The 12,462-nt window shown below is 35.2% G+C and overlaps 1 protein-coding gene across 1 annotated transcript in view; it reads right to left on the minus strand.

Annotated features, from left to right (window-relative positions):
- The window catches only part of LOC149805047 (uncharacterized), a 357,351-nt gene that overhangs the window by 160,377 nt on the left and 184,512 nt on the right, over positions 1 to 12,462 (minus strand). The window contains exons 49-51 of the mRNA XM_089946893.1: positions 7,311 to 7,486; positions 3,472 to 3,628; positions 2,613 to 2,837 (exon numbers count right to left, since the gene is read on the minus strand). Coding sequence (XP_089803019.1) covers positions 2,613 to 2,837; positions 3,472 to 3,628; positions 7,311 to 7,486 — 558 coding nt within the window. The remainder of the gene's footprint in view (positions 1 to 2,612; positions 2,838 to 3,471; positions 3,629 to 7,310; positions 7,487 to 12,462) is intronic.

Raw genomic sequence — 12,462 nt, forward strand, 5'->3', positions numbered from 1 at the left:
TGTATGACAGTTGTGCCAGTAAAAAAGGGTAACTGGTTAGAAGTGCACATGCAAGATGCACCTGGAGTTGATAAGTCAGACAGGTCTTGCCAGTGTTTATATAACTGTACTATGCAACTGTATTATTAACCCTTTACCTCATGCAAGCGTCTTTGTATGCCTGTACTCCATTTGCATGGAAGTGCCTTTTGATGCCTGCTGTAAACATCAGCCATTTTGAGCCGGTTTTCATAGCACCACCTTTGGGGAAAATCCCCTTATTAGATACTACATTCATTTCTGCGAATGACAATTACGTCAGATCATGTGGTCACTGTTTATGCATTGGTCAAAATCTGCTATTTAAAGTAACTCGGTCATAATCTCCACTCTCCAAAATGGCAGTCACGGATTTCATTCAGTACTTACAAAGTTTTCACGATTAGAATCACAACTATGAAAGATTCAATAACTTAGGTAAAGGCTCTGATATTGATGTAGGCAGCAATTAGTTTTTATAAATTATCAAATTCAGATAACTTAGTGATGTAGACGCAGATGAAAAACTTGTAAATTTCGAGTATGAGAAATGGCAGCTACGGTTGGTCACACGGCCTCACTAACATGATGGTGAATGAATTCTCTTAAGAGTTTAAAGCACATAAAAAATTCTTCCATGAAAATTAATTACACAGCTATAACAATTGGACTTTACTCTTAAATTTTTCCACATATAATAGATGTGTAAATAATATGTAAAATGGTTAAAATTGCTGTTAAACGTAACATACACTACATTGCTTAACAGTTCACAGGCAGGCCAATGTGTATGGGGTCAAATAGGTAACAGATGTTCGATTTATAGCGCGGTGCACTTTGTAACTATGCTTTATGAGGTAAAGGGTTAATATAAGAACTATAATAAACCTGCAATGTTAACGATGTAAAAAATAATTGCAGCAGAAAGTAGCTATGAGATTTAATCACAAGAGAGCCAGATTAATCACAAAACACAAATTTGAATTTTGTTGAAGAGCAATTTGTGGTCTTGCTGCAGCAGCAGCAGCTGTTCATTTTGGTTGGAACCACAACCACATTAACCACTGTATATGCACCAAGTGGAATTATTGTTGGTGGTGCAAGCTAATTAATTTTATACAACTACATTATTGAGCAGTCATGACACAATCAGAAAACTGTATTTGGTGACAATCAAGGATAACATATTAAGCATAGCTGCATTTGAGACTGTGCTGGTGGAAATGGAACATCACAGTCAGCTCTGAGCACAAAAACGAAACTATGCAGTTGTGGATTTACAGACAATAAAAGTCAAGCAAAACAATCTTCACTTTTGTGAATGCTTAAGCATCAACTGGTTGCACATTGTATGTGGCTTGCTTGCCAAATTACTGGGGAATAGAAGTTGTGTTGACTGGTTAGGGTTCTAAAGAGCAAAAGCACCATAAGAACACCACTAGGTGTCATTTACCAAGCTGGTTTGGTTAGTATGTTTTCACAGTTTTCTAAACACTCTATTGTCACCTGCCACAAGACAAAATAAGTTTGAAAGATCATCTTCTGCACTTATCAAAAACTCTATAATTAGACAACTGCCTCAGGGTCAGTATTTATGCATCAGGCTCTCATGCCAGAGTTTTTAACTATATAGTGATCTGAAGTATCTGAACATCAAAGTTTTTAAGAAAATATGTGAAACTTAGGTCAGAATTTGGAAACAGAGTGAGTAACAACAACATTTTATTATAATCATCTAAGATTTTATAAAGGCTGGATCAAATAAAACTACTCAGCTGTCTTTGATGGAAATGTCAGTCAATTAAATGTTATGTATTTTTGAAGTAGTAACTCTGCTGTCAATTAATAATTATTTCTTGTGTAAAGTATTTTGAATATAATATATAGCACATTGTTTCAAAGAAAATTTTATTTTTTATAAAATAATTAGTTTGAGTGGAAACAAGTGAATCATGAAAGGATAATACCAATCCCAAAGCAGCAGCTAAACCAGAACCAAAAATGACAATTTCTGGTAGATTTAATAATTAATAATTATGTACAGTGTATATTAATGTTTTTTATATTAAATTTCATAAATATATGGCTTCCATATTAAACTTTCTGAAAAAATGTCTGGTGAATTTCTTATATATATATATATATATATATATATATATATATATATATATGTATGTATGTTTGTATGTGTGTGTGTGTGAGCTTTTGTTACAGAGAAAAATGAGGCATTGTCATGCAGAGGTCAGTGCTAGAACCATCCTCACAGGTTAAAGTTTTTCATGTGAAGCCTATTACCCTCCTCCCTCCAAAAGAAAGAAAGAATTAAGTGAGACTTTTGTTTTGTACAGCAACTATTTTCCTTTAAGTAATCCAGTGATGGCAGTATTTCAGGAAACTTGCTGCACAACAGATATATAAAGCTGGTTGTGTGAGTTATCTGGACTTAATTAATGAGGAAATGTTGCATAATAAACAAATTTGTAATGTTAAAGCAAATCTTCACCTATACATGGACAAGGTTGTGGTTGTACTAATATGTCTGTCCATATGTGTAACAAAAATGTTACCAAAACTTTGGCTATTTGTTTCCTCACCTGCCACATCTTCAGGTATAACAACAATGGGTGTTGACACCACAGGATCACTCAAAAGGTCAGCACCATTTCTGGCCCTGATAGTAACATAGTAGACATTACTGATAGGATCATTATCAAAGTTATTATTCTCAAACATTGTGTTCTGGAGCACCAGGTTGTCAATGTAAACATTCCTTGCATCAGCTTCGATATCTTGCCAGTCAAGAATATCAGTTGAATTCTCTGTTCAATGAAGAAAGGACAAAGTATTTTTTAAATTAACATAGCAGACAAAACAAGCAAAGTCCAGAATAAGAGCAACATTAATGCAAAATTCTGAAGCAGCTTATAACCATCCCCCACCACAACCATCAATTTTTAATTTATCAGACAATTCTAAAGTTTTTTAATTTTAAAATAACATAAAAATCTGAAATCTGCAAAACAAGTTTAAAGTTTTTATTCCTGTAAAGTTTGAACTTCAGAAAGCCTTCTTAGTGCTTGAGGATAAATTGGCTGGCAAGGCTTTCGATTATTTTGAAAACAAAGATATGAAACTAGATGGTAGCTCACATAAAATATTTAATTATTTCAAACAAGTTTTGAAAGCTTCACTTAAAAGCTAAGTTTTTTTATTTGAATACTTGTAATAGTGGTACAGAATCATAATGTCTGGAATAAAAACTGCAATGTTTGATGCACTTGTGTAATTTTAAAATGCATCTTAATAGAGCTGTAGGTGCTACTTATCTTCATTAGGATATTACAAAAATGTGTATTATCTGTTGTATTTATTTTGTATTCCACACAAGTGATCTGACTATATTCCCAAATGTATTTATTTATAATTTATGGTGTGAAGAAGTCAGTTTTATACCCTTGGTTCCCACAGCGACCATCAGGCCTGTAATACCAGATTCTGGATCAACAACAAGGAAGGTACACTTGATACCAGCATGGTCTGACTGCCAGACATGACCATGGAGTTTTTCCTCTTTTTGCCCTGACATCACTCCAATATATAGCCAAAGGAACTGAAATATGAGGAAAAAAATGTACACAAATATATATATATATATATATATATATATATATATATATATATATATATATATATAAAGTACTTGTTAACTATCACACAAGTGGGTCCAATAACATAGACTACACTAAAAGTGAGGGCATGAGTTATCTAGAAACCTCAAAATTAAGAAGGGGATGCCATCCACACTGGACAATAAGAAAAATAAGGGAGGGCTAGAGGTGAGGGGGTAAAAGTGACATTTAATAGTGAATATTCATTTTATAATCATGTTTTCATGTAAGGCAGTCTCTGGAGAATCACCATAGCAATGTTGCAAATAAGATATTAATTTTGCATAAAGATTCAGTGGCCCTCCTGCCCACATATGAGGCAGACTGGTTTCCTCATGCAGTCATCAACATGGTGACCATGATACTGGCAGTTAAAGCACTGTAAGAGATTTGGGATGAAAAGGTCTACTGGGATATTTAAGAACTCACCTTTGATCAATGCTGGCAAAATGGCACAGTTGAATATCAGTATGTGAGTGTTCATGCCGTTTTTTGTGTGAATATTAACTTGTTTCACTCGGAAAACATTCCAAGCTTTTCAAGCAGCTGAGACTCAATATAGCCATAAAAATCATTTGATCTTACAACATCTCAACACGAATTCTGTGACTTATGTGGAGATACCTATTAAGGTATCTCCACAAAATGCTTAGAGTTAAGCATATTATCAGATTGAACCTACCAGCTTCACTCAAAAAGTAATTGCCCATGATGATTTTTTTTATATAGCCTGTGCTCTTACAACCAAAACCTGATGAGCTTTCTTGACGATATAAAATGAACAATTTTGTATGTTTTATTTTTCATCAGTCAGTTATATAATGAAAAAGTGTAACCAAATTTTATTGACTTGGACGAAATCTTTTTGTCTGAATCACTGATATTTCTGGTCCATTTTAGACAGAGAACTGGTGTCTCCCAGTACTGACTTGTTGTGTTTTCCCATAATGAAAGAATATTATTTTGTCATCCATGCTCCCAACCAACACTGTGTCTGTCCAATGAGGTCTGTACTGATTTATAACATTTCACTTACTAAAATACTTCAGTAAAGCAGAATCTTTACTTGACTAACCTTTGCTACAGCCTTCAGAATCATTTGAATGAAGGATGGTCTTTCTTGGTTATGACATCAATGGATGTGGGAATTCTGAGGCCAAATGCAGAGCTATAGCAGATTGACAAAACTCTGGAGGCAGAAGCAGAAGACTTCTTCTATATGGAAGGCTGTCTTCCCTGGACACCATCAGATCAATGAGAAAAGATGATGCTTGCAAGCAATGTCTTCAAGATCAGAGATGTAGGGTGACAAACTAGCCTCCTGTAAAGCCAGCAACAACAATGCTGGCAAAACAGGTAGCTGGGAATAATTAATGAAGTGGGGAGTCCAATTGTATTGGGACACATTGCTTTGCAGGTGTTCACTTTGAGTGCTGCCAGATGTCAAAGAAAGGTAACAGCTGTTTGGGATGATAGCTTTAGTCCTGTTTGGGATGATAGCTTTAGTCAGTATTGGATTGGTCAAGGACTTGTCTGTTACTGGTCTGTAATATTTTGATAGGTACGGCACTGGACGTTGAAGGTGACTTGTTCACTAAAGCTGGTGCCAGTTGTTCTGGGCATCCATGGCAAAACCAGGACTGCAAATGGCATGGCTTGATGCTGTTGATTGCTTCTTGAATCTGGAACTGGGAATGTGAAAGAAACAGAACATAATACCTAGTCCTGGTGGTAGAGGGCATAGGTCAAGACTTGACCGGTTCTAGAACAGATGAGGTCTCATATTGGCTGATATCAGGTGCTATGTTCTGGTACCAGCTATCAAGGAACATCATAGCCAGTATTAGGCTTTACATGCACTGATGGGTTGTACAGGGCTGGTCCAGGTGGCCCAATATAGCATCTTGGTCCTGTAGTCTCTTCACTGCTGTTATGTTCTGACTCTGGGTCTCTGGATGGTGGCAGAGGCAATGATAAGTAGAAGGTTCTGAAGATTGCTTCATCTTCTTAAGATTGCTTCATTTTTTTAGGAACTCGTGATCTTTTTGCTTTGAGTGACAAAGACCTAAGAAAGTTAGTGGTTAAGACAGCAGTGACAGCAATAGTGATAGTGTCCACATCATTCTAATAGGGCTTATTAGCTCTCTTGCTAGCCAAGATAACTCTTTGGCCTTAAGTGTTGCCAAATTGATCTCCCAACCAGTAGAAAAAAAATATTACAATTATGGTCTGAACAACACTGTTAACATGTGGGGTGATTATCTTTAGTTGGTCTGAATTTTCATACAGACCACATGCTTAATCCTGCCCATTGTTACCCATAATTCATAAAGGCAAAATAATAACATACACAGGTGAAATCATGATAATCTCATTATAGTGAAGTGCATTCTATAAATTAAGATAAATGCCACACAAAAACATCAGAAATGATCTTATATTAAAGAATAAATTAACATTTACTAGGATTAGTTCAAAAAAGGTTTAGTACTGAAATAAACTACAAGTACTATTTGCTATTAGGGCAAGTAGTCAGATTGCATCAATCAGCTTACCACTTATGAAGCAGAAACTTGAAATGCAAAATGTTCATCTACAGTGGTGATGGGGCCCTGAGTGGCCAAGTGGTCTAAATCACTCACTGTTCTGAATCATTGCAATCTCACCTCTCTTTGCATGGGTTTGAGTCTCAAGCTCAGCTAACATGGGTACGTGAGAAAACCTGCCAGTAGCTTCTTGTGGGTCAGTGGTTCATCCCAGGGTTTTCCAGGGTTCTTCCTCCACCAGTTATATTGGCCACCATGTATAGCCCATCTTGTGTTAAAAAATGGCATTAAACCCTACAACAACAGTGGTGACAGTGCAGATCAGAGCATAAATCCCAATGATGAGATAGCAATGAAGGATCACTCCAAGTGGTGAAAAGCACAAAATGGAGAGTATTTATGAGACCTCCTGTGAGAGGATACTAACTAGGCATGAGCATAAGTAGTAACTGATGGGCTTTTTATGCTAATTTCTATATTAAAGGGGATACCACTCACCTCTGACCTCTAGCCCCACAAAACAAGACCTTTTTAGTATTGTTACTGCTAAAACAATCCAAAAGATGTAGCTGATGATATTCAAAGCTTGGGTGGGTTTGATTTGCAAAGTATTGGATACTTCTGTAATGTAGGTAATGTATTTAAATGAAATTCATTTTTCTAAACACACTAAGATCAAATCCTGCAATCTATGACTTTATAGTCAAATTTTTCATTACACATTCTGGCATATCCATTGGGTAGGATGATATCAATATCAAAGAAAACCCTCTAAGATATTGTTAAAGTAAATTCATGTTCAGCTATATGACCAATCGAATTATGATTTTGTTTTGATCAGAGCATGGCAATAGGAAGAACTTTCTGGTCAATCTGATTAATTGATGGTCCATACAATTTTAAAATTACCCCACTGCTATTCTTGATTTTGCATTCTTCTGATAATACATGCAAATGGGCCATTGGTTCATCAAGATGGCCCAGTAATTTTCATCTAAGAAAGCTTCCCTGTACATTATTGTATGCAAATTGAAAATGATCTTTAAATACTATTTTCATTTTTATTATTAATTTTTACCTCAGGAGCTGTTGTATCAATGAGAACACCGCTTGTTTCATATGCAGCCACAAAGCCTGCATGATTTACAGCTGCCACTCTCATGCTGTACTTGGCCCTACTGTGAAGAGTCAGACCTGTTTGTGTATACTGGTGCAGAGTGGTGGTATTTATATTGTACCAGTCTCCATCAGTACCTGACAATGTAGAAAATATTAGTATTGATCTTTTCTGTAAAATGACTCATATATTGGAACATTTAAGAGTGTTAAGCTGTTTAATATGTCTAGTCAGTTCACAAATTATGTAATCTTTATTGTGCATTCTTCATGGTGAAATGAATGAAAATCTTTGAACATATCTAAGTTTTAAATAATTTTTCATTAGGATATGTCAAGCTGGTATAAAGACAAATCATTTTAATGAAAACTTTAAATTGACAAATGGAATAATGACTGGATGTATATATAGCTGGATGGTTGCATAGAAAATATAAATACAGTGAAACTAGCAAAGGAAACAAAATAGTGTTTTAAAACTCTTGGTTTTCAGAAAATTCTGTCATAAACTGCATCCAGCTTTAAGTCAAATGAGAGCAAAAGGATTTGTCACTAAGTGCATCTTTAGATGATAAATATAATGTGTATAGAGTTTCACAGCAATGCACAAAAAAATGCAAGATGATAAAATGCAAGGCAAGCAGCACAAACAAGATTATGTTATATGCTGCATTAAGCTTAAAAGGGGAAAAAATATTTGGACAACAACTGTGGAAACAAAGTGATTTGTTGCCATGTGCACCTTCAGGTGATGAACATAATATTTACTCTTTCATTGCAAGTTATCTAAATTTATGAGACTATTAATGACAACAGTACTAAGACAAAATTGACAGTAAGAATAAAAAATTATGGTAGCACAGTAATTTTTTGATATGCATATCCTAACAAAAATTATAGTAGAACAGTATTTCGTATATATATATATAGAAACAAAAGGTATGGTAGAACATTGATTTGTTGATATGCATATACTAAATTTTTTTTATGGAAGAACAGTAATTTGTCAATATGCATATTATAACAAAAAGTATGGTAGAACAGTAATTTGGCTATACACATATACTAACAAACATTATGGTAGAACAATGATTTGTCAATATGCATATCCTAACAAAAAATTATGGTAGAACAGTAATTTGTCTATATGCATATACTAACATGCATAGACAAGACACCTCAGGTCAGAACAGATCAAGAGATTTCCAAAATTTGGTAAGGACTTTTTACCTCAAAAGAGGGAGTATTTATACTGACCCAATTTTTAGCAAGCAAATGTACAAAATTTACAACTATTTAATAAATTTACATTTTTTTAAAATATTAAAATATGCACAATATCTCAACAAGTAGTCTTTTCACATACACTTGTTTCCTTTCACACTATTTTTATATTACCACAAGCATTTTTAGCATTTCTTAGATCATTGCCTGGATTATATTTTGGGCAGTCCTGAACAGTGATGATTTGACACTTAGCAGATTATGTATTGTTGTTTGACCCAGGTTTTCTCTGGAGTCTTCAGAATGGAAAATGTCTTTTCAGTGTTTGCATTTTAATATGGCAATGTTACTACAACTCTGCTGACTCCACAAAAAAGTTTTAATTGTTTCCCGCTTGTGTGTAGATTCAGAATGCTAACTACCTGCTGGAATTGATCATGATTGGTACTGTCTGGGTCCATGTTGTTTTAATGTCAATAAGATTCTTCACATGAAACACATACATTATACAATACATTGTACAGACTTTAAAATTAGCATAACAGGAAAAGCAGAATGCATATGAATGTCCCTTGGAATATTATTGCAACCTGTGAAATTCCCATTTCCAACCATCACTGGATTTTGTGATATTTTAGTTGTATAGAATTAGGTGTTTGATATTATCAAGCTTTGCCATCTCAACAAGCTTTAAAAACTTGAGCTCTTAACCCTTTCACCACTAAGTAACTACAAGGGAAAGACTACCATTCAACACTAAATAACTTTCAAGATCTTAATAAATGTAGGCAACATATTTTCAATGACTTGTATAAATTTCATTTCTTGTGATAAGAATACTTATTTGGTACCATTGTAAAGAAGACATATTCAGGTTTCTGAAAATATCCTCATAAGCAAGTTTAGTCTCACACAGATGATTATACAGGTAAATCAAAGGTAAGTTAAAGGTAAATTTCACTGTATTCTCTATAAAATGTTGAATAAAATGCTTAAAGAGCAAAATATAATCTATTTTTGATCCACTGTGGTGTTCTTACAAACCATGGCTTGAATAAATGCAATGTTATCTCAAAATTCAAGCCAATCCAAAAGTGTGTTAACAATATTTTTACAGGTATTTAAAAACTGAAGTATACATGGTTTTATGTTCATTTCAATGGAAATAAATATGAAATAAAACACATGTTTTAACTATGAACCAGATTAATTTAGCAAAAACCCAAGGCAGTTCTTTGGTAAACACATCATTTACATGTACATGCACACCTGTGCAGACACAAATATCATTGCCAGAAGTATACATTTGTGTGATAGTCACGGAAGCAAGTGCTGCAAGCATTGCAGTACAGGGGAACATCACACTTCTCTCATGCCATTGTTGTTTTGGCCCTTTTGTAAGGGTTATCCCTCATTGATGTACATAGGTGGCTTGCCAAATAGTTGTGATGTTTCTTGTTGCGTACAGTGCACAATCTGCACTTGTTGGCCAATGGCCTTTGTCATCAAGTCTACTGTCATTGTTGCTTTCACTTTTGTGATGCTTGAAAGGGTGTTTGGACCTGAATGTTCCAATAAGTGCATGGGCAACATCAAGACGAAATGACATCAAGTCACATTTCCTTTTATTAGGAGGATTATGATCAATGACAGTTCTCTCAATAACATAGGCATTGTACAATGACTGCTCCCACAACTTCACTTCTGCTTTTTGGTACCACTGCATAGACTTCTTGGAATGATTTGTCCTTGTATTCTGATTAAGCCTGTCTACTCCTCCCATGTACTGTGCATAGACAAGCACAGTTGGTATTGCTGGAAGCACGTTCTCAGTCCCATCTTTGTTTCTCCATGCTGTGGTCAAATCAGGTTCAACAGGTGCATGGAAAGATGACAGGTAGTGTACAATTCTGTTGTCCTTCCAATAGGATGCAAGTCATGGACCACACATTAGCCAGTCTGATGATCCTCTGGCTAGGTGTCTTGCTGCTGCATTTGATAAGACTAAGTCCTTTGGATATCCCTTTTGATTTGTGTGCACTGTGCCACAAAGGTAGGTATTTATGCAAAAAAGGTAATCTACTAAATGAGGACTGGTGTAAAAATGGTCACTGTAGCTGACATAGCCTTATATTTGCAAAGGTCTTGTTAGTTCAATAACTACTCAGGCTGCCAAACCTAGATTTCTTTCACAAGAGTTCCATTTTTCCCAAGGCAGACCTCAAAATTGTAGCAATATGCTGACACTGCATCTGCAACCACCCATAACTTGATGCCAAACTTGACCGGTTTGTCTTTCATGTATTGTTTGATTCCAAGTCTACCTTAAAATGGTACCATGGCTTCATTCACTGATATTTCTCTGTTTAGAACATATTCTGACTTGAATTGCCAATGACAGTGGTCTGATATGAATCTTATTTTGTGTAATTTGTCACTTGAAGATTTTGACTGGTATCATCTCTTAAATGCAGGTAGCATTTTACCTGGACAAACCCGTCATGTGACATAATTTCTCTGAAATTTGATCCAAGAAGCCAGAATTTCTCATTTTTATACCAATACAGTTCATCTCTGTCAAATTTTATAACTTCCGTCAATATCAACAGGCCATAAAATGCCTTTATTTCTGATAACATGACATCAATCCATACACCTTTGGGTCAGTCTCTCACTTAGGTGTGTGCTGGTATTTGTAAATCTTGCTATTTCTGAAAACACATAGTTGCTATAAAATAGCTGAAAATATTCAAGAGGTGTTCCAACTGCTCCAGTGGCCTAAGGGTTAGAGCATCCGCCTTGGATGTAGGAGGTCATGAGTTCAATCCCCAGGCGAGTCATACCAAAGACTTGCAAAAATGGTACTAACAGCTGCCTTGCTTGGTGCTCAGCATTAAGAGGTTAGTGTTAGGACTGGTTGGCCTGGTGTCAGGATAATGTGACTGGGTGGGACATCATGCTACATGTCTGTGACATGATGCCCCGGTGCTAGACATTACTATAAACTGCCACACTGCAGACATCATAGCAATATGAATAAAAAATTATTAAAGCTATGTTAAAAAAATCCAAACCAAATCAAGAGGTGTTCCTGATCCATCAAATACTCATGTTGGACCTACACATTCAGAAAATGTGTGAATATTATGTTCCAATGGAGATTTTGACCACTGACAAAATTCACATGTCTTGTACACATCGACAAGTTTAAAACCTTCAAATTCCTCATCATCATCACTATCGCCAACAACATCACACCTTTCTTGTTGTATACATTCCATCTCTTCTAGATTTAGCTTTACATGATCAAAATTGATGATATTTTCAATTATTTTGTGTCTAGATAATTCAGATTCATCATCAGATGAGTCCACCAATTTGGATGTACTTAAGCAACTTTGAAGATTTCCATTTATAGATCAGAAAAAAACCTTCTTGCAAAGAACCTACCTTAAAGTATGAATGTATCCAAACAGTATGCAAATGAATCAATGTACAATTTAAATATTTACTATAGGGGATTCCCAGACATTGACCAATCAGAGAATTTATTGCCAAAATGAGATAGGGATGTGAGACCAGAATACCGGTCTACAGTGTTGAGTGGGAGTTATTGTTCCTGGACCGCTTTCCCTGTATGTAGTGTTGAAAGGGTTAAGTAATCAATGCATAATCAATTAACATCTTTAATCCTGTCCAAATTACTTTCAATTGTACATGCAAAACTTCTCATTTTGAAAACTTTAAGCTCTAAAGCAGAACATACCTTGCAGAGAGATTCAAAGGATTGCTTATATTTTATGCTGATTGGGCTTTATAGTAACTCAACCATAATCAGTTAACATTTTTAATCCTTACTGAATGATTTCTGCTCACATATAGTATAATCT

The sequence above is a fragment of the Sinohyriopsis cumingii genome, chromosome 2 (assembly GCF_028554795.1).
Source record: "Sinohyriopsis cumingii isolate HCF-2022 chromosome 2, ASM2855479v2, whole genome shotgun sequence".
In the NCBI taxonomy this organism is placed as follows: domain Eukaryota; kingdom Metazoa; phylum Mollusca; class Bivalvia; order Unionida; family Unionidae; genus Sinohyriopsis; species Sinohyriopsis cumingii.